General features: G+C 34.0%; 2 protein-coding genes across 3 annotated transcripts in view; one reads left to right on the plus strand and one right to left on the minus strand.

Moving 5' to 3' along the window:
* Window positions 1-23730, plus strand: part of LOC111053183 — a 341346-nt gene that overhangs the window by 93904 nt on the left and 223712 nt on the right. The gene's annotated exons all lie outside the window — the stretch shown is intronic.
* LOC120353878 overlaps window positions 792-23730 on the minus strand; it is a 28514-nt gene continuing 5575 nt past the window's right edge. Inside the window, exons 4-5 of one of the 2 annotated variants that reach the window (XR_005572665.1) lie at window positions 1893-2047; window positions 792-922 (exon numbers count right to left, since the gene is read on the minus strand). Coding sequence is in view for 1 of the 2 variants with exons in the window: in XM_039439259.1 (XP_039295193.1) it covers window positions 7601-7604 (4 nt within the window). In the remaining variant the exon portion in view is untranslated. Of the gene's footprint in view, window positions 923-1892; window positions 2048-7178; window positions 7605-23730 lie in introns of those variants that run through there. The other variant, XM_039439259.1, reaches the window with a different exon arrangement.

Below are 23730 nucleotides of genomic sequence, written 5' to 3' on the forward strand. Positions count from 1 at the left end.
CACAGAGCTCGCAATCAAGTACAATATTTTCATTAGAATGATCATGTAGCTTGAAGCTCTCACATAACTCACATTATTCATGTCCCAAAATTATACTTTTTGTTCTTTTACAATTCTGTGCAATTCATAGGAGACACACTTTTCAAATTGTGGACTTTTTTGTAAATAATCTCTATGCATAATTTTTATGTTTATGTCCCTAGGTAGATATCTAGTGTTGGGATCATGCTCCCTTCTGTAGTGCGCCACTGATGGATTGAAGGATTCAATATGATTTTTATTCCCTCGTGGGATCCTTTGTTCATGGGTTCTTTTTTCCTCTTAAACTAGGTCTGGGCTTTAATTCCCTTTTGGGTGGTTTCAAAATTGTTGTTAAGAACTTATCATTATTGTTTTGGACCCCGAAGTCGTCAGAAGAAAGGTCTTTCATACCTTGTGCTTTTCATCTTCTTTGTTTTTAAAGAAATATTTCACCGTTTTATTTCTCCTTGAAGTATCCTCTGTACTTATTTTTCTCCTAATAACATCAGATCTCTCACACGAATAAAAAATAAAACACCTATTTGTTCCTGAAGATTAATATCCCAGAACATTTCATTTATTTCTTTTCGTCGCTCTTGCCCAATTTTTTGTAGGCATTGCTTTTTACAAATCCGGGCATGGATCTTGAAGGCAGTGTTCAACACTACACTTTTTTTCTCTCTTTCTCTCAGCAACACTTATTCCCATGATTCACTTTCTTTTCATTCTACTCTCTGTTGTAGCAATCTCTTGTACATAATATGTTTTGTTATGTTGTTCTAGCACCACTGAATCTTTAGGGTCACAAATGTCCACTGCATCAGGCTTCTGAATGTCTACTGTTGTATCAGCCGCTTCGATGTCCATGCAAGGCTCTTGCAGACTATGCCACCAAAAAACCCTAGAAATAAAGAAATGTTTTAAAATATTTGTATATCCGTATGACTCGAATAATAAGTGGCCTCGAACTACTAAATAGCAGGATGTAATATTATTAACAGCTCAGCTCTGACAAATAATAGGCCTACTGTCTCATTCAATGCACCCCTCAACAACAACATTAATATTATTTTCGTCATACTTGTAGGTTATGAACTCCTTCCTACTGAAGGAATGAATGTGGTAAACACCTGATTAGGAAAGCCTTAATCAGCAGATGTCATTATCATGACACAATGATCTTTACCAGTTAGGTAAGCTCATAAAAGTCACCAAAACCATTATTAACCGAATGTTTGAACCAGCTGCTTTGCACATGATTTTTCTACAATGCTGGTATTTGTTCTTTGTTTTTGTTTTTTTTTGCTAAGATATGTTCGTATAACAATGATTTATAGGTTCTCATTTCAAATTATCTGCTATTATAGACTTTATTGACGAAAAATTGTGTACAAAACACGTCTGTTAAGATGTTTACTGTACTCTTATGAGAATTCTGCACTCGACTTCGTCTTGTGCATAAACGACCATACTCGTACGGCAAACGTCATCTTACCACACTTGTTATGTAATATACCATAACAGCTCTGACAAATGATACTGTCTCATCCAATGCGCCCCTCTATAAAAACATGACGTAGACTTGATATAAACTGTTTAGGAATTCACTTGTTAGACTCATTACATCTTGTATTAACATAAATTATATTTTGAAACGATAAAAGAATGTTATTCGTTAACTGTGAATCGTTACTTACCGGTTGCACAAACGTCACTCACAGTTATTGTTGATCAGACATGAGAATTCATATAAGAGTGACTGTTGATCAAATTTTGACTGGCGTTTGTGCTACCGGCCATAGTGTTCTGGCTGTTGTACTTGATGACAGAATAATTTTTTAGCTCATTACCATATTTCAAACACTACTGACCTGTGAATTTCAAGGACAGGGATATCGACATCATAATGATCAATTTCCATCAGTATCACACTCGTATTGAGCTCAGAAGACGTGAATGTGTTGTTAAAAATATTGGAATCAAATGGAGTAATCTCATCTTTATCAGAATCACTCGACTCATTAACCTGAATAATACAAAGAAATATCACTATAATTGAAGTAGAAATCATAATTCCATAATCTGCCATCAGCTTTGAGATTTCAGGGAAAATCAAACAAAATTTTCGGCCATTTTTAAAATCACGGCACCATTGACCAACTTTTCCTTCACTCATAACATTTAATGTAGGTACGTAAACCAGGCATAACTCCCAATGAATTTCAGCAGCCAACGATCCTTTTGCACATAGTAAACGAATTACAGAACGAACTTCACAGTTTGCGGAATCAACGATTTTCGCGGCCATTGTTCTTTGCATTCATTGACAACAATACGACCACAGAATCAAAACAAATCACGCTTTAGCTTCGCAATGTGTCAGTAGATAGAGTGCGGTAGTAAAACTTACTCCGAAGCACCAATATTTAAAATAGGCAAACTGCCCTTACTTTATGAACGCGCCTCTCACATATGAGACATACCTGATATAAACAACTTGATGCTGGAAAAATCAAGTATTGATTTTATTATTCCAAATATTTTGTAATTTTACAGTTTTTCTCAAAACTCTGCGAGCATTCTGCAAACTCAGGACTCGCAGTTTTTCCTGATATCAATAAGTAGCAACTTTCAAGCGTAATTGAGTCCTCTAGAATCAAAACTCACAATCTTTTTCGACTTTTCCCATCCGAAACAGGAGTTACTGCCGCCTCCATACTACACAATATTTAAATTATTCACAAACTCACAATATCACACAAATAAAATTGGTCAAAGTTAAGACAAACAGTTTGTATTAGGCACTGAACACTACACAGTCTCAGCTCTGTCCCTAGACAGACAACACAAATCGAGCAACGCATTCAGAGAACATGGGGTGACGCATCACCCCAACTTTAAAATTCATCTAATTTTTACAGAATCTATCACTTTCATTGTTTTCTCATGTTAAATTGTTCGATTGTTCATATTTATTTCAATTTATGCAATTTTTATCAATAAACATAAAAAATAAAATCAAGTTCCAAAAGAGTCTCCGAATTCGACTTTTTTTACATTACATCATGAAATACCCATTTCCCCCCTCTGATTGGGTTGATATGCATCAAATTAATAAGTAAACATCATTCTAACTTAATAATGAGCCACATACTCCAATTTGGTAAGTCGTGAACTAAGAAAAATGCCATTGAATTGAGAGAATAATAATTTCTATTATTTACAAATTTTGAAGATTATTCACTTTAAAAATTGGGAAAAGAATGAAAATAATAAGTAATAAGCTCAATAAAAACCAGGTAAAATTAAAATACAAAATCATAGACTAAATACAGATTCAAATAGTGAATAGGAAACATTTCACTTTAGTTTTTATTCAGACTTCAGACAATCATCACAAATGTCTTTGCGGTGGACACGGCAAACTGGTTTCATACATTTTGCACATGATACTTTGACCTTCATGTCTTTTTTACGTGGACACAAATGACACCTTGCTTGTTTAGGAAGCTTAGCTGGAGGTGGTTGGCCCACTGTTGGATCTTCAATTCCTAATAGCTTCTGTATGTTGCTTCTCAGGTCATTGGGAAGTTGAGACTCCAATCGTTTCTCCATTTGCTGTTTGGCAAGTTGAAATCCAAGCTCCTTGAGAAATTTTCTTCTATTTACACCCTCTGAGTGAACACTTTTTCTACATAAAATCATAGAATTGATCCCTGCTTGGTCTAGGATCCCATAAAACATTCGTTAGTGGCCATCTTCGGGGTTTTCTGGAGACAGAGTAGCTGTGTACCATCTTGTCAAAAGTATCAACACCCCCCTTTGTGCTATTGTAGCACAATAGCTTGTAGAACTCAATAACTTCAGGCTTCTTGGACGCCTCATAGACTTCTGGCTGATAATGCATAGTTGAAATAAGAAGAACACATTTATTCTTTTTTGGTGTAAACGACACAAGCATAGTTTTATCAACAAATCCAAATTGAGATGATAAGATAGGCTTCTGTCTATTAGCTTGAAATGATACTGGTATCTCACCCTTATTACGCCGCAGAGTTCCAACAAGTGTTAAATTATGTTCCTTCAACATTTGTTGGGCGAGGGGGATCGATGTGAACCAATTGTCACAGGTTATGTTGCGACCTGAGCCACGTATTGTCTCTGAGAGTTGATTCACATAGTAGGCAGAAGTTGTCTTTCCCGGATCTTTTCCTATGTAATGGGATCCTATGGGATGGCATCAATCATGTAATAAGTACGAGCATCACACATTGTCACAATCTTTATACCATATTTGTCCGGCTTGCTGGCTATGTATACTTTGAATGGACATCTACCACGGAAGGAGAGTAGTTGTTCATCAATTGTCACGTGTGAGGCACATATGATGATCTGCACTTTTCAATGAAGTTAGTCAACAGCTCCCTAATTTTGTGAAAATTTGTCTTCTGGATTTCGTCTATACATCTACACATCTATAGAATTGTGGTCCAAGATGTGACCACATCTCATCCACAGTCAGGTGACCGTCTTTTTGGAAACCAGCAGTATATAGTAAACCTATCAACCCTAGAATTTCGACTGAATTTCTTACCTTTGATTATCATTGTATTTGTCTCTTCTTCTCGACATTTCAATATTTGTGTAAGTAGGGTCAGGAGGGGTAATTATGACCACTTTGTACATGTTTCAACTTTGAATTTCTGTAAATTTTTTACTTTTTTAAAAAGTAGCATTGTAAGTGAATAAGAAGTAACTTTGGTCCTTTATTTATTCCCCAAAAAAGTTTTATTGATCAAATCTGTTTTTTATCAAGTTATAAGGGTGGTCATAATAACCCCACCAAAAACCCATAATCACTAAAAGTTGGGATAATTGTGACCATTAGTGGGGGAATTATGACCATTCTTTTTCATCTCAATACATTCTCATACACATATGTTATGGGGAATAGTAACCACAACACCTCTGTTTTTGTATGATAGCACTTTTCATCACATTAAATTGAATCATTTCTTGGTGGTCATAATTACCCCAATGGTTGAATAAACGTCATAAAATCAGTTGAACAACAAACTCTATTAATGTGACACTTTAACCTCAGTCAAACATATATGTTATTAAGCCTACATATTAAATTCAAAAACTTTATTAAAAATACTTCTTTGCTTCTTTTAAATAAAAAAATAGTCTTTTGATCAGAAACATTTTCAAAGTCTATGCTTTTTCAAAAACAGCAACGGATCCTGGAAAACAAACATCAACTTCCTATCTTTTTCAGTTATTTTCGGGTCTGGCAAAACCCCCAAAATTTGAGTTTTTGATATTACAAAAATGTCTAATTCATCTGGGAAAAATGTTGTGGCGTGTTCATCCACTCTTCTCAGCCCCATCACTTTTATCTTGGTTTCTGAATCATCATCATCGAAGTCATCCTCTTCTTCTAGGCCTAATACTGATTGTATGCAGCACACATATTTATAGTTTACAGTTTTCCTATACCCACCCAACACATTTACTAAAATATGCTTTCCAGGCTTCAGGTTTTCGTTTGAGACTTGTTCATATTCAACCTCGTCTGGCTCTTCAAGTGGCAATGGACTTTCAATGTAGTGAAACATCTCTTTATCAGTAATCTCTACATCAGATGTATCTGAATCTGAAGATTCAAATTTCAAAGATTCATTTTTCCTTTTGCTTGCTTCATTGACCTTGATGTTTCTCTTTTCTTGTTTTTCTTTTTTTATTTTTTCTTTCATTTGCTTCTCTGATTCTGCCTTTTGAAGTCTTTCAATTACTTCCTTCGATTTTAGAACTTCGCCATATCTATCAGGTTTTATTCTGGTTTTAACGATCTTTTTTGTTGGAGTTTGAGGTAATTGTTTATGTTTAGAATTCCTTATAGTTTCTGCAAATATCTCTACAACTGATTTTGATGATCCTGGCGTTGATTTTGGTGATGGTAACACTTCTGTTCCTGTTTCTCGTAGCTCAAGGACAGTTGTTTCGTCTTGTAACACTTCTGTTCCTGTTTCTCGTAGCTCAAGGACAGTTGTTTCGTCTTGTAACACTTCTGTTCCTGTTTCTTGTAGCTCAAGGACAATTGTTTCGTCTTGATAAGAAGGGCTAAGGTCTCCTATGTCCATCATTGGAGAATCAACTTTTGATGTGGAAGCTTGAGAGAAGTTCTGGCTTTTATCTGTATCTTCTTTCTTCTTACTTCCTTCATTATTTTTATTAGCTTCTTCTTTCCTTTTTTTGTCAGTTTCCTCTGTTTCTGCTTCTTTCTGTTCATTTTTCTTCAACTCTTCTTTTTTTTCTTTTTATAGGTTTGTAAGTCCACTGGATTGAATTGGTTCTCAGGAAACATTTTTTTATTCAAAGGAAATATTCCAGTACTTATAAACCCAGATTTGATGTTTGCTGGGGTCATTGAAATACGCCATACCTCACCTAGTAGCTCCACAAACTCTTTCTTTAAAAGTCTCTGATGGCTCTGTCCCATTTTAGATTTGCCATTATCAACCAGTATCTTTTCCCAATGAGATTTCACAGGCCCAAAAACACACTTGTCTAATGGTTGGAGTTTGTCAGTTAGATGGCTCGGTAATCTAATAAGGGTGATTTTGTTTGCTGCAGCTTCCTTGACCAAATTGAGAGTGATGTGGCTATTATGTCCGTCAAAAATCAAAACAACTTCTTGATCTGGTAAATTTTTTTCGATACGAATTTTGTTGACATATGGGATGAAAGCAGTTGTGAACCAATTGAAGAAAACTGGTCCTTCCATCCAACCACTAGCTGATACAGCATACGATGTTCCAGGATATGCTTTATCTGAAACCCAACGCGGTTGTACAGTTGTTGCACCTTTGAATAAGACCATGGGGGGCATCACAGATCCATCAGCAGATGCACATGCCAGCACAGTAGTCGACTCTCTACCAGATCCTCCAGAAACTCGACAAAGTGATTTTCCTTTTTCGCCAATTCCACGAAACCGAGAGGGATCACTCTTGAATCCTGATTCGTCTGCATTGAAGATGAAAGAGGCTTTGTCTGGAGTAAGTAGTTCCTTTTCGGTGTATATCTGGTCTAGCTTTTCATAAAAATCATAGACAATATCAGGGGTAGTGTTACTTTTTCTTACAGCCTGAAGGTGTTCGGCTTTTTTTAATGATAGTCGGCTATGTCGTTTCATGAACCCAAGGTACCAGTCTTCACCTGGTGTATTGTCTTTAAAAACGTTTTTTATGTCATTGGCCTTGATGTATTCGCCTACAAGTTGCATAAGTTCCATGCGATCACATGGGTAACCAAATTCTGCTCTTGCAATAAGACAGTCTACTATTGTATTTTCTTCTTCATCAGTCAGTGTTCTTCGTCGCCCACCACCTTGATGATCCAAGCTCACTTTCCCACTGATCCTCAGCTGTATGACAGATTTCGGAATTTCATACTTCTTTGCCGCCTCCCTCTGGCTCATCTTCTTCTCCTTCACCATCCTCACAGCTTCTTGAAGATCTTCCAGAGTGTAAGAAGGAGCGGCCTTCTTCTTCTTATATGTTCTAGGCATTATTTATCTGTAATGAAAAGAAAAACAACATATATTGAGCATTACAGCACTTTTTATACTTTTAATAAGTTTTCAAATGTGGTCATAATTACCCCTTTTTTGTGGTCATAATTACCCCACTTTTTATAAAATGATGGGGTAATTATGACCACAAATTTAAATTTACTCAGAAATATTAGATTGAGTTAGAACTTTGAAACAATAATTCAAACATCCTTAACTTACTTTTAAACATGAATGAGCTCATCTGGAATTTTTTTATTTCTTGTCACAAAACTTTATTTACAAGATGGACAAATCCGTTCAACAAAAATTTCTGTAGCCTTCTACTCTCAAATTGAAATTGTTATGGAAAAGCCTTCTAATCAGTCACACAGATGCACTAAAATCAAAAAACACATTATGAGGTTAACATTTAACCTCAATATTAAATTTTATCAAACACCAAATAGCTCAAAATGGCGCTGGTCACAATTACCCCCTGGTCATAATTACCCCTCCTGACCACTATGGATTCAATTACAGGCATTTCTATGAGTGTCAAGAAAGCATCTTTTCCATTGTTTATATCTAGGTTGGTTCTTCGAGCATTAGGAATGTGCACAATATTTCTATGGGCAGTTCTACTTGTTGGAGGAGGAACAAGAGACCACTTAAAACCATTCTTCCCTGTCACAATAGGTCCCGGATTATCAACAATTTCATGTTCAGAGTCTGAAGAACTTGATGAAGAATCATACTCTGGTTGTTGCTCAGTATTGTCTTCATAGGAAGAGAAAGAACCCTCATTACTAAAGTCTACATCTTCATCCAGCATATCTCTAACTAAATCACTGAAATCTGGATGGTTCACATTAGTCATTTTTGAAAAAAAATAAAAAAGTTTGATTGGAGAGCATAAGAAAAAACTATACACTACAGACAACAGGGGTGATGCGCCACCCCAGACTATTTTTTCGCACACTTCTGAAAGACTCACGGCATCATAAACTCTTGTGAAGCTGGTCGAAGTACTACTGGAAGAATATAAAAAATCTCAGGTCTGCAGATGCACTGTAGCCAACATGACAAATCTCAGGTCTGCAGATGCACTGTAGCCAACATGACAGCAGAAAATATACCTGCCTGGGGTGACGCGTCACCCCTGTTGTCTGTCTAGGGTTTTAAAAAGGCTAATGAGGAACTGTTGACACACTTTCAAGCTGACACCATGATGTTTTAAAAAGTATTTCCATGTATTGAGTCTATTTTTCTTCTGATTAGGAGCAACACAAATGTTTTCAGATTTGCTCATACAAGAAGAAAGAAATGAGTCTTGTAGAGACTTATCCTGGCCGTTATAGAAGGAATCAAAGAAATAGCACTGATCTTGGAGGGAAAAAATCTCATTGCACTTTTCTTTACAGCATGAAGTCACTATAGAAAACTCCTTGGGTTAGACCACATTTCCCGAAGTGTTAAAATAGCTTTCACCACGAACTTTCTTCAATTTTGTTTCTTCAGATTTTAAATTCTTATCACTGTAGATGATACGTCTCTTTTTTTTTTAACTGGCTTCATTTTATTCCAATGCACTTCAATATAACTTGAAAAGTTCCACTTGAAAAGAACACACTTTAAGCAGAAGATAGCATACAGTTTTGACATAACCTCAAAAATCAGATCTTCAGCTGCAGTGTCAATTATTAGAAGAAAACAGCTGTAGGATTGGAGAATGAAGCTATGAACATAAAATTACATGGGCATGTACAGAAAATCATGGCGGTTCATTTAAAATGATTTCCGGAATAAGGGCACATATGTATATGGGCCCTTCTTCCGGAAACCGCCTCAATTAATGTTCAGTAACATTTTCGCCTAAAATTGAAAATAAGCTTGAAATTCGAGAAAATGTTATTATTTCAATTGCAAACTGTTGATTCTATTGAATCATCCACTATGAAGAGATAGCAGACTTCGTGTGTCTCCAGCGTTATTGTCCTGTCACCATCTGGCTTGGATCTTTGAATAGTAGACTTGAGATGCGCGTGAACACTAGCATCAGGTGATGAATTCTCATAACGGCAAGGAAAGCTGTGTGAGTGCGCCTCACCAGTCAGTGAGTGCCTGTTAAGCAATTAAGTAGAGGTATTGCCATGCTGGCAGTGACATACTATTCTTCTGAAAATTATCTATTCAATCGTTCCAGACATGAAAGTAAACTTTTTGCTTCTTTGATAGACTGTAGCTCTGTAGGTGTGAGCATGATGGGCGAGTCTGCAATTGAAAACAGCACTGAACTTATAATGTTAGACAGAGGCAAAAATCTAACATATAAAATGTAGAGATCCATCTAGTTTTTACATCAAGAACTTCTCTCAGTACTACACCCTTGAGCACGTCACTTATTTTTTTCTCTTCCCTCAATCTTTCTGTCACTGGCATTCACTTATCTCTTTATGAATTTTCCAATTCCACGAACTTTTTTTGATGAGGTCAGTGAGCAATTGAGTCAAGTTTGGAAGCGATTGAGTCAGTACCACTGATGCATCAGCAACCAAATTCAAAGTATTAGCTAAACATCTAATATGTTTCACCTTTGTTGTTGGTGTTAGACCAACATATGTTGATGCCAAAGTTACCACTTTGTTATACTTCCATGCAACAGCACAGAGGTCAACACCATCAATTCAAGCAACACATTATTCAGATGTACCTCTTTTGAAGTTCTTCATATCCTTCTCTTGAGTCAGTTTTGGTTTGGGAACCGATTTTGGGATGGTGTGCCAAGAAATGAATCTTTTCACTCTCCAAATAAACCCCCAAGCAGCAAAATAATCAGTTGAAAGTACTTTCAAAAGTAATTTTAAATCACTTTCAAGCACTTCCAAATTATTAAACAATGATTTACAATGCTTTAAGTGGGCAAAATTGTGATTTATAAACTACTAGAAAATCATTTGAATGATTTCACTGAAAATCACTTTCAAATGATTGAATAAGCTCTTCGGAATCATTTAGAATCATCGATTTATGTACTTTTTAAATAAGAATAAGAAACTTTATTTGCCATTAAACAAACAGATGCGATAGGTTTCGTCAATAATTAACATAATACATAGTCAAACATATATCACATAGAACATGAAAAAAAATTATAATAGAGGTATTCAAGTTACAATTCTAGGTTAGTAGTATCACAGTTCATGAACTCTTTAATATTATAAAATATATTTTTTAAGCCAATTATTAATCACTGTCGTAAAGCGTTTTACATGCAAATTTCTTATTCCAAGTTGAAGCTTCTGGAATAATACATAAGGCTTATCTTCGATACATATGGCTTTTATGTGTCTTGGACAGTCTTAAGTAAGGAGTTCGGAGATCAGTGTTCATTCTGGTATTATATTCATGACTAGCAAGAACCCGTGCTTCGCAAGGATCTATTTTAAAACTTGACAAAATGAAAACTTGACGTAATGAAATTTTGAAGAATTAAGAATAGGCCTATAACCATCTATAAGCAAAATTTCAAGTTAATTAGTCCAGTAGTTCAGACGTGATGATGCGTCAAACATAATTTTCCTATCCCGTACGTGCATAAGCCAGCTCTTCACTTTATATAATTATTATAGATATAGTTTACGACTGCAAGAGATAGGACTGTGGAACAGAATAGTGGTGAAACTATGATAGCGCCAGAAGTGTCTCAAACACAATAGTAGGTACTACATGAACTTTTTGAAAGTGATTTGAAAAAATGTTAAAACAACAGAACTGAATCCTTATCATTCTACCTTCACTTAGAGAGGCTTTTGTTTGAGCCGAATGGAAATCTATTTATAAAAAAATGAATGTCTGTTTGTGTGTTTGCTTGTATGTTTGTTTGTTCCCTGTCGACTTGAAAACTACTTGACATAACGGCATGAAACTTTGGGAATATGTTGTGTGAATATTGGGGATGGTTTCTGCACAGAAATCTTAATAGGGGGGCTAATAATAATTATTTATTAATCCATTTTACAGACATATGTTTTCGAAATTTTCGGTCGAGCGGCTATTAAAGAACGAAAAGATGATCATGATTCAAGATCATAATGTGATAATATGATTTAGCATCTAAAGTTACCAGCTGTAATAAACATTATCACCCTGTGATAAATTATTGTGTACTGGTATTAAAACGGTAGTTTGGAATTGAAGTGTAGTTGATTGGTACCAGCTGTTGATAATGGTTCCTTAGAAGACCTATACAAATAATTATCACTCCCCTATCATTGAGAAACTGGAAAATGTTGAAAAAAATTATTCACCTAATGAAAGAGAGTATATATTTATTGTATAGTATTCATATTGCATTCATTAATTACTGAAGAATGAAAGAATAATTATTTACAATTTTTTGAATTCATCCTAAAATGGAAAGAATATGGAATTCTGTGTGATTCATCGTACATCGCATATTTCCTGGACCATATATCGACAATCTACAGCTATGAAAACATTGAATATTTTTCTTTGAAACACTGATATAATTTTTTTTTCAATTGAAAACTTTACTGATAGATATTACTACCAATTGATTGAGAAGAATAATATGTTTTCGGAATAATGAATGCTGCATGACTAAGCACATAGGAAGTCCGCATTGAGAGTAAATGAACATGTTGATTGTCAGATAAATTTCATGATTCACCAAATAAAGTCAAGTGTAACATGAGATACATTGGCGGTAAGAAGTTCGCTGGGTAAGCTAGTTGTAAATTAAGCTTTATTATTAATAGACAACGCTGAAAAAGACAGGCTCAATCACCAGGAATACTATAAATCTATGAGGGACCAGTAAGTCATTAATTTTGAGTAGTTCAATTACTTCCATTATGGACACTGGATACATTATGGACAATCAATATGTATGAAATTTATTAGCTACTATACAGAATAAAAAATTTTTGATTGCAGTGATCCCGACTACTTTATTATGAATAACCATTCAGATCAAATATATTTTATTCACAAAATATTAACAAAATTATATATATATATATATATATATATATATATATATATATATATATAATATATATATATATATTAAGTTATATTTAATAAACTCATTGCTAGTACTCAAGTTTGTCTTTTTATGGCCTTGCTACAAATAAATGTAGGTATATGTTTGACATTTTGTTTCTGTAATCTTGTTGTCTATTAAGATTCTACTGTACACCTCTGAAATTTCGTATTTTAGTTCCGCCACTTCCCACTATGACAGATTCAGCGCTGGAGAGAGTTCGTTTGGAGGAGTAAAGACATATTGGAAGTCTAGAAGTGTCTCCCCCACCAATTGACCATTGCTACAAGTGAGCAACAAAAAGGAGGGTGAAAGAAATGACAAAAACCTCTGTCTCCATTCATGATTTCTGGTTCTGGAACAATGAGTCACGTTCCAACCAAGACACGACAAAGTATATTTGGCTACTACGTTATTGAATGCTAGAAAAGGGACAAAGCTATTCTCATGAGTGCTGCTCGTATCTTGAAATGCAACATTCCAACCTATTTCACACCAATTTGAACAAAATCATTGCTAGATTCTCTATTATATCAGTAGGCCTATAACTGTTATACAGTATGTATAAATCTGTTATACAAAAATAATTATTCATATTGATGACTCTTGGCCTTGTAAATGAGCGAGTAACGAAAAATCTTTCATAACAGGCATTTGTAAATTTAAAAATAAGCTAAGTTCTTGTCAGGTTCTGAATTGAAAAAAAAAACAAATAAAATTTATTTCCGTAAAATAATACATTGAAAAAATTATTAGTTTTTTAATCTACAATCAATTGTACAATTCAAGTCAAATCTAAATCGAATTTTTAGCATTATAGCAATATACATAGGCTACAGTTTACAATAAATCAAACTTGCATTAACAATAAATCAATAATAAATAAATATACAAATAAAATGAAATACACTATACTGTTACTAGAACTACTATTACACTAGAAACTGAAGCTACTATTATACCCTACAACTTCAAATTATCAATATCAGAAGAAAACTTTTCTCCGTGAGTGTTCTCAAACACAAAATGTGTGCGAGAAGTACAAACTCATTACTTGTTTTAAAATGGAAAAATTAATCTAAAAAAGTATTATTAATAATAAAAAAATAATATAAAAGAAGTAATTGAAAATATATTTCTATATATACATTGATAAACTACAATAAGTCAGAAGATAATTGAATTATATCCTAAAGGTAGTCAGCCCAGGAATTCAATATCACATAAATATACACTATACTGTTACTAGAACTACTATTACACTAGAAACTGAAGCTACTATTATACCCTACAACTTCAAATTTATCAATATCAGAAGAAAACTTTTCTTTGTGAGTTTTCTCAAACACAAAATGTGTGCGAGAAGTACAAACTCATTACTTGTTTTAAAATGGAAAAATTAATCTAAAAAAGTATTATTAATAATAAAAAAATAATATAAAAGAAGTAATTGAAAATATATTTCTATGTATTTTAAATATATATTTCAGCGGAAGTTGAGACAGATAAGACGATAAAATATTTTGATGGTCTTCAAACATATTACGTGAATTTTGAGAAATAATAAGCCTTACTTCTTCTTGTTCTCCTTCTTCACCTTCTCCTCTTTCTTCTCCTATTCCTCCTTCTTCACCTTCTCCTCCTTCTTTTTAATCTTTTTCTCATTCCTCCTTCACCTTCTCCTCCTTCTTTTCCCCTTATTCTTCTTCTCCCTCTTTTCCATCCACTTCTCCTCACTCTTTCCGTTCTAAATCTTCTCATTCTCCTCCTCGCTCTCACTCGTTTCTTTCTCTTTTTCTCTCTGCACAAATGCCCTTACCGGTGCAATGAACAATGAAAAATGACTTTGTTAAAAATGAAAATATTGAAATTTTGCAAAATTGAAGACACAAATATAGAATTGAACACAAACCATAACTACTACTATAAAAGGAGAAAAGGAAGAATAGTTATGTTTGTATAATTGATTGTTTTTGAGGAGATGTTGTGGTATTTCTCCATAATGGAAAATAAAAACAAATATTGTCACATACCACTTATTTATTATTAAAACTTACATTAAAGTAATGTAAGCCTAGGCCATTATGAAACCTAGGTACATTACTTTAATGTAAGTTTACTTTAATAAAGTATTACTTTAATAATACTTTAATGTAAGTTTTAATAATAAATAAGTGGTATGTGACAATATTTGTTTTTATTTTCCAGTTATGTTTGTGTCATCATTATTTCTTCTTACGTGCTTCTTGCGCCTCAATAATCCAATCTGGATTTCGAATTGGCATTGAACGCGTGTGTCGAGGATCAACAAGTTCCGGCAATACAGAGTCCATATAAAATTTTTTCACTTGTTCAAGAATCTTCGAACTCCAGAACTGCTCAACTTTGTATACAGTAACAACTTCTGTCCCCTTTGGCGACCATATACAAAATAAGCAGTACTGACGTTTCGTAATGTGGAGTTGTCCCTGTATTTGATAGTAGTAGTTATGGTTTGTGTTCAATTCGATATTTGTATCTTCAATTTTGCAAAATTTCAATATTTTCAACTTTGCTGCTTCCCTTGGGAGTAGGTCCTTTATTGTCTGAGGGCATTTGACCTCCACAATACCATGCCCATCTTCTAATAATCCATCCGGCGATGCTGCTAGAAATGGAAAATCGGCATCAATGAATAGCCCACATATCAAAATGTTTTGTCCAGCTATCTCACTAACTTTTTTTAGAGCAGCCTCCTCGTTCATCCTCCCATACTCCATTGCTGAACAATTTTTACCGCCCCCATACAATAGTTCGCGAACTACATTTTCACATCCGGTATTTGGCCTTCTCTTGCTTATTCGTCCAAAATTTGATGCAGTAATCCTTTTCCGTCTCTCTTCAAGCCATTCAGCGGAGTGATGCTGCAGGACAGTCCTCCTTTCCAACTGGTGACGGCTCTCTTCTGATAACACCAGTGAGGCTAAAAACCTATTTTTCTCAATGACAAGTTCTTTTTCACTGATGTCAGGGCGTTGAGCATTCGGTCCGTAATCATGGTCAACTGTTGTTTTTTGGATGGCTGTAGAGAAAAGTGATTTTCTTGATGATATATTTCTCCTTCTTCTGTCCTGTTCTATCTTTTTTCTACGTTTAACCTGGACTGACTTATAGAATCTTCCAGGACTTGAAGAATTGCACATAGTTTTATGCAAGTTGTACAGGGCCATTCCCGTATTGTGCTGAACAACAGCTCCCTCACACCTTGCCTGGTAGCTTCCGCGAGATGTGAAATTTATTCTCTTTCCACCGACAAATTTAGCAACTGCGTGGTTGTAGTGCTCCACGTAGTTGCTGTCGACATCTTCGAGTAAACTAGAGGCATGTAGACTCAAAAAACGAGCAGCATTTTTGACTTGCTGAAAAAGCCCAACTGCTTCTAGACTAGGCACTAAATTTGGTAAGTTGCGTAGGTCTGTACCACTGCAAAAATAATTTTTGCAGTTTCCATGGTCCCCAAAAACGTGATTCGGTCCATTCAAAATGTCCTCTTTCAACATTTCGATCCTTTCAATTTTGTTAGGATTTTTCTGATGGTATATCACTGCTCTTGTAACTCCGTATCTTAGTCTTAGTAGCCTGTCACCTATCTTCTTGCGTAACGTAATAGGGCTATGTCCTTTATCGCTTGTCAGAGCAATCTCTCTGATTTTATTGCAGTAGTTTCGTAAAAGATGGTTTCTACACTCAATTTTAAGTATAGTAGTATTCTTATAGGGCCTCCGATCAAGCAACGTTTTATAGACACTACTATCACCGTCAACAATAAGCCGATTGTATCGTACCCCATACATTTCTTCACTCAATGAAAATCCCTCAGCAATAAGTGCAGCCTCCATACTTGTAGAACTTTGATGTGTTCCCCAATTCTTGAAACATACATGCTCTTTTGCCTGCTTACCCGATCGTTCAGCCCGTACACAAAGCGTACAGTATTTGTTCTTCACTCCAACGTATAATACTTTCTTGGTGTGGTATCCAACAATAGCAGCCTGTAATAAATTATCAAATATTATGCTTGTGATAGAATAATGAAAATTCTCAACCTATTTTAGTAACTTCTTGATTCTTGAAAATTGTGTTCTGGAGTGGGATCATAATTTACAAATTTCAAATTAAAACTATCAATAATTTCAAAGCGACTAATGATATTAGTCATTTATTATTCGCTTTAGAAAAAGGGCAGTAGTCTGTACTTACAGCCAAACTATGAGTCTAAAACGTCTGAGCTTAGAGTTTTGAAGAAAGTTACTTTGAATTTGAAATTTTTGTACTGCAGGCAGGAGATTCAGCTTTGAATTTTCCAGTCGCATTTTTTTTATCAGTAACACATAGTATAAAACTTCTGATACCAATCTAGAGACTATGGAAAACGAAAAATGTACCGAAATACGATTAGCTTTCATCACAACTATTGCACCAAATAACATTGACCCTACAAAGGTCATCAACCCTTCAATGGAATCTCGAAACCGTTACCAATGCCATTGTTATTCATGCATGAATAGGTAATAACCTGCTAATTGATGTTTGATGGAATGCAGGCCTCACGAAACTTTCTACGTTTTTATTCTAATAAAATAAATAAAGACTGTAAATGTATTATCACAATTTCTCTATGAAGTCGCTATGTAATTGAGTATTATTGAATATTTCGTCTATGAATGCTTTATTGAATTGAACTGTGTACTTTGCAATATTTAACTTGTTTTGTAAAATTGAATGTTCTCATTTAGGATATCTGTAATTTATTTGTTTTATTGCAATTGCTGGATAAATAATAATAAATAATAAGTAGACTTACCACACCAGAGAGGGAATTATAGTTGGTACGATAGGAGCGTTTTACTGGAAAATAGAAATTATATTTTTCTAACAAATCTCAAATAAAAAATACAGTGATTTCTACTTACATTATTTCTGTATGAGTGTTGTAAACGTCTTTGTTTTCTGGACAAGTGTCACAGACATTGCTTTCTTCAGCGACGAAATCTGCGTCAGAGGCCCTGGAAATAAGAAGATAAAGACACTGTTATTCACGGTCATAAATGCTTATTACAGTATTCCATACTTGAAAGTACTGTGTTCCGGAATGGAAATGAAAACATATAATTATTCAATAATAGTGGATCTAAGAAAACTGTACCACCAAAGTCCATTGAACATAACAGTTATGATTTGCAAAAAAGAATCTATTTTTAAAACATTTAATATTATTTGTAAATCCTGAATACACCCGAGCTTTCTTCAATCTATGATAGTTGGACATTGATAACAAATACGTGAAACAGAATATCTACATCAGAAAAATAATTTGGTAACTTACGTATTTATCGTAGAATTTTCGGAGTCATTATACTCTTCGGTCTGAGCTTCACTTCTGCCTCTGCCCCTGGAATTACAAAAAAAAAAACAAGATCAATAGGACTATTCATAGGTGGCAATGACGAATTTCCCATTCAAAAAATAGTGAAAATATATTATGGAAAATGCAGTAAAATTAGTGTAAGATAGGTCTGCCGATTACACTATTCGTAATTGACAATTGACATTTTTTGAATGGGTGTTTTCCAAGTTCCCTGAGCTTTCATAGCATAGAATCGTGAAACTGTTCAATATTTCTAAAAACGTTGACATGTATAATTGTATATTCGATTGAGAATTGAAGCTTTATTACTCAAATTACAAATGGAGATATATTGATTGTTATGGTTCTTGATGAAGGAAATTATGGATGTGTATCAAATATTAGCTTACCTTTTAGCTTACCCAGTATTGAATTAACGCTGTTCCTCTTCGTTTAAGCGGTTTCGCGCTAAGTTTCAATCTGCGTCCACTTTTGTGTCTAAAGCGTCGGCGACTTTGATGAGGCTTCGGCGTTTCGTCCATTTTTTATGATAAATAATTTGGTCGCATGCACTTCAACATTTTTATAACATTTCACGTAATTCGAAGTCAATAGGAATAGAATAGAAAAAGTATTATTCACTAACAAGGATTGTCTAGAATAAACAAGGCAAAACGTTTCTATAAATGGAAACCCATAGTAACTTATCACAAATGACTGGATGAACTGTCACTGTCACGTTTCAACGAACTAATAAGTCACACATGGCATGGATATGGCAAAAGCTAGCTGGAATTGAGAGACAGAGAGAGTGTAACAGACTTCTCATCTATTCCCCTCCCATTCCCACTCTTTCTTGTGGTCATTCATTCAATTCATTCATTGATACACTGCTGGGCAGTCTTAGTATGTAAGTAGTAGGTGGTGGGGGTTACGTTTCAACAGTAGAGCTCTCTGGAGAATAACCCTCGAACTAGGTTGGCAATGTAACGGTTCATTTTTGGTTCAAATTTGCAATTTAACGACTCAGTTTATTGCAAAACTATTAGGAATTTGAACAAAATTCAAACGGATTTAGAATTGTTATGTTATTCTAAAGGTCACTGTATTTTCAAATTCGTTTCTCGATGCTTCTTTTCCAAAATAGCAAATTCATGTTTAAATAGCTAAAATAAGAAAAACTTGAAGAAATAATGAAATTATGAAAAGCGTATGCTCTCTGTAAAAGCATATAGTTGAGTCCTACGAACTTTCAAGGAAATAGTTCAATCCATTCTTGAGGTATGAGTGTAAGCAATATGCTTACTTTTCAGCTTGTTAGGTGGGTGTGCAGTAGAATCTTAAGAAAGTTTTCAATGTGATTTTTGATGGCAATAAAATTTGAATTTGAAAAAAGAATTATCAACAAACTCCTAACCAAAGAAAACCTTTGTGCTCTGTTCTAATCGGAGTGTATGAGACTCCATATACAGCTGATAGAAGGCGCAAACCGAAGTGGCCAAGCATACAACGATGGAACAAACACGTGGTAAGCTCGCGCTCTCAATCAACGCAAAATCAGTTTGATCAGCTAATTGATGAAATTGTTTTAAGCTTTCCAATATACAACATATCTTAGAATATCATGTGTCAATTATCTCAGTTCCATATGGAGTTCACCTTACCATAAGCTTACTTAATAGGATCCTTTGAAATCCTTAGAGGTAAAATATCTCAAAATCCGTTCTTAGTGCCCATCTAGCATGTTTGAAGAATATTTGTGCAAAGTTTTAAGTCTGTAGGCCAATTAGTTTGAGCTGTAGTGTGATTTTACATCAAAATTTTCGAAAAGTGCCCTCTCCTGAACCCCCCTGTGCTCCTGATTGTAATTTTTCTGCATAGATCTGATTTTTTTCGTACCTGAACGAAAAAGTTCCTCATGACTTTGCTCTTTGCTGTGCAATGAACGGTTAAAAAGTGAAAATTTTGGGGGGCTCAGCTCCCTCAGGGAAGGGGGGGGGCAGATTTCTGAAAATCCTTTTGTAGTGGATGTTTTAAGGCTACAATAAACAATTGTGCGAAATTTAAAGTTTTTAGGCTTAGTAGTTTGGGCTGTGGTGTGATTTTAGTTTATGGGGGCTTAGCCTTTTAGATATAGGTAGAGGTAGAAGAAGAAGAAGAAGAAGAATTTTTTATTTGATTAAATTCATGTTTTGAAGAATTCATTGTTACAAATGATAAATTGATAGGAGCTTATAAATATTTTTCCAACAGTTACTTTGAAAAGTGGCCATTCCTGCACTGATTACAGAACGCAAAGAATCACTTTTCTGCTCTAGTGCGGGAAAACATTTTTCTACACTCCAGATTTTCAACATGGCAACACAAAATAGTTGGTGGGTTATATGGAGGATTAGTGCACGAAAACAAAAATTAAGTTGGTAACAATGACTGTGGTTAGATTTAGATAAGAATCATTTCAATGGCTACCCTACATTTATGATAAAATCCCAATCTAGAAATCCAAAACAAGAATAATGTTTATCTATATCATAATTAAATAATAACTTCTCATCATTTAATAATAAATAATGTTTATTTTCTATTGACAGTAATAATTATTTCAACTCCAAGCAATGAGAAATGTAGCAAACACACATTTTGAAATTCGAATTTTCAGGTTAAGTAATTACCGTTCAAAATCCATGTCAATAAAATTAATAAAATAACATTAGAATATACTACAATAAAATATTTTCTGTTGTCTATGTTATTTTATAAATATTTTTTAGTTAACTTATAGTATTTTTCGGTAATTCTAGTTAATCATAATTATTCTAAATATCTGAATACTGTTTTTAGCTGGATGAAACGAAGTTAGGTACAATTCTTCCCGCTAGGTCGCGCGCTTGTCGGTTCAGCCATTTTGCAGTCATCTCAACCAGTGTGTATTTGCGTTGGCGTGTATTTGAATGCGAATTTTTTGTTTTATCTGTATTTTTCTGATTCTTGAATGAATAAAAATGAGAACTTTGGCTGAGAATTTTCAACTTCAATTGGATTATTAATTTTTAAATGAATTAAGGTTGTTATTAATAACACCATCACACACACAAACATTTGATGGATTTCAGCCATCATTTTATCCATAATTACCCACTTTTCATATTCAATGGTAACTGTAGGAAAAATTTAATGTGAAATACGTGCGCAAAGTTCCTCTGATGCACTCAAGAAGCCATTCCGCCCTCGCCTACGGCTCGGGCGTAAACGTTTCTTTTGGTGCAGCAAACTGTCACTTTGTGCACTAGTTGCACAAATAACTATTCTAATTCAAATGAAATAACTTCTGAAAAAAAATGATTGGATAAATACCAATATTGAATTATTGTTGACCAAGAACTCAGTACATCGACAATTATTTATTCAACTAATTCTGTATTGATAAAATTATAATCATTTTATCTATTGATAATCAATTTCATCAACTAACTGAAAAAAAGTACTTCAATTTCCATGAATTTATTAATAGAATTATATAAATCTAAAGTGTAGGTCATATCTAAAATCACAAAGAGTTCGATTCTTGTTGGCAAGATAGATGTTATTTAATGCAGAAATCATTGTTATTTTAATAAAAGATAGGATAAAATGAATTGTTCTCTTTCAGGGGGAGTTTTGACAACCTACAAAACTCATTTTTCATTTGAAGAAATAATATCAAAAAGGTGCCTAGGACCTTACTTTTTTGTTCAGCTTGCCAAAATACCCCTCATTTCAATATTAAAATTTTCGACTGACTGTACAGTGAGTCAATCATTCTATCAAGGCTTCAATAATTTTGAAATTTCAATTAAATAAAAATGGTAGAGAATAATTATCATGTAGATATCAACACCTTTATTTAAAGACATATTAACTGCATGCGTTTTCATATTGCCGATACAGCATTGATAAAACTGTAGACGCTTATTTAGCAGTCTCAAAAAACTGTTCTAGCTGAAAAATTAATAATACATGCCACGTGTAGGCTTATACATTGCATCAGGAAAACGAAGTTCAAAACTATGGGTTTCCTAAACATATGTTTTTGGGATAATTTCTTTGATGCAGCTGTTTCACATTCGCCATTATAAATTATACAGAGTTTGTGAAAATTAAAATATTTATTGATTACCAAAACAATACTATTATTATATTAATGATAATAATTAATTATTAAAACAATATTTTTATTATATCAATAATAATAATAATATTATTAAACGTATTTATCAATTATCAGAACAATATTATTGAGGTTGAGTGGAATCAGGTAGAAAGCAATAATAGAACAGATGTTCTTTTTTGAATTTCTATCATATTATTTTGTTATTTCCAATGATTACAACATATGTTAGAATATCACATGTCAATAAATAAATTATCTCATTTCCATATGGCACTCACCTTACCATGTTCATAACCTTACTTAATAGGATCCTTTTTCATCCTTTGAAACCCTTAGAGGCAAAATATCTCAAAATCCGTTCTTAGTGCGCGTCTAGCATGTTTGAAGAATATTTATGCAAAGTTTCAAGTCTGTAGGACAATTAGTTCGAGCTGTAGTGTGATTTTAAATCAAAATTTTCGAAAAATGCCCTCTCCTGGACCCCCCTGTGCTCCTGATCGAAATTTTTCTGCATAGATCTAATTTTTTTTCGTAGCTGAACAAAAAAGTTCCTCATGACTTTGCTGTGCAATGAGCGGTTAAAAAGTACAAAATTTTGGGGGGGCCCCAGCTCCCTCAGGGGGGCAAATTTCTGAAAATCCTTCCTTAGTGGATGTTTTCAAGCTACCATAAACAATCGTGCAAAATTTCAAGTTTTTAGACTCAGTAGTTTGGGCTGTGGTGTGATTTCAGTCTGTCGGGGCTTAGCCTTATATAAGTATAAGAGAAGAAGAGAAGAAGAAGAAGAGAAGAGATAGATATCATCACTGTTTCGAGAGAAACTGTTCAATTTGTTCTTAATCTGTAGCAAATTGTGATAAATATTACAATGAAGGTACTGTCATTATTCCAAATTTTATGAAACTCACTCTACATGAATCTCTCTGCTGTAGGTTAGCAATAATCCTAATAACTTATTTTTGTTGAATAAGAACCTCTTTTGAATTGCTGCTGTTTCCCCAAAACATAACCCCTTAGCTAATCAGAGAGTGGAACAGTCCAAAATAAGTTGTTATTAATGTTTGTGTACTCACACAATATTTAAGTTTTCTTATAAGAATACAACTCTGGAAACTTTCCTACATACAAATTCAACTTGTTCCTTCCAGGTTAACTTCGTATCTATATACAATCCCAATAGCTTCACTGCTCTATTCGCACAAATATTATCAACTAGTGAAAAATATATTATATTCTGTTGATTGCTAATTTATTTGATTCAAACCAGGCTGTGGATAGTTGTATACTTTCCAATAACATTGACACAACATCGTCCCACTTAATCACTTTAAAGTATTTTCAAGTACATTTAAATCACTTTTAAATTACTTTTAAATGACTTCACAATGATTTACAATGCTTTAAGTAGGCAAAATTGTGATTTATAAACTACTTGAAAATCCTTTTAAATCACTCTAAAGCATTCCATGGTAGTATAATAAAATCACATTCAAATTCATTAAATTTCTAATGAATTACAATACGGTACCGTATGCTTTAAGTGTGCA

This window comes from Nilaparvata lugens, chromosome 1 (genome assembly GCF_014356525.2).
Source record: "Nilaparvata lugens isolate BPH chromosome 1, ASM1435652v1, whole genome shotgun sequence".
NCBI classification, from domain to species: Eukaryota; Metazoa; Arthropoda; class Insecta; order Hemiptera; family Delphacidae; genus Nilaparvata; species Nilaparvata lugens.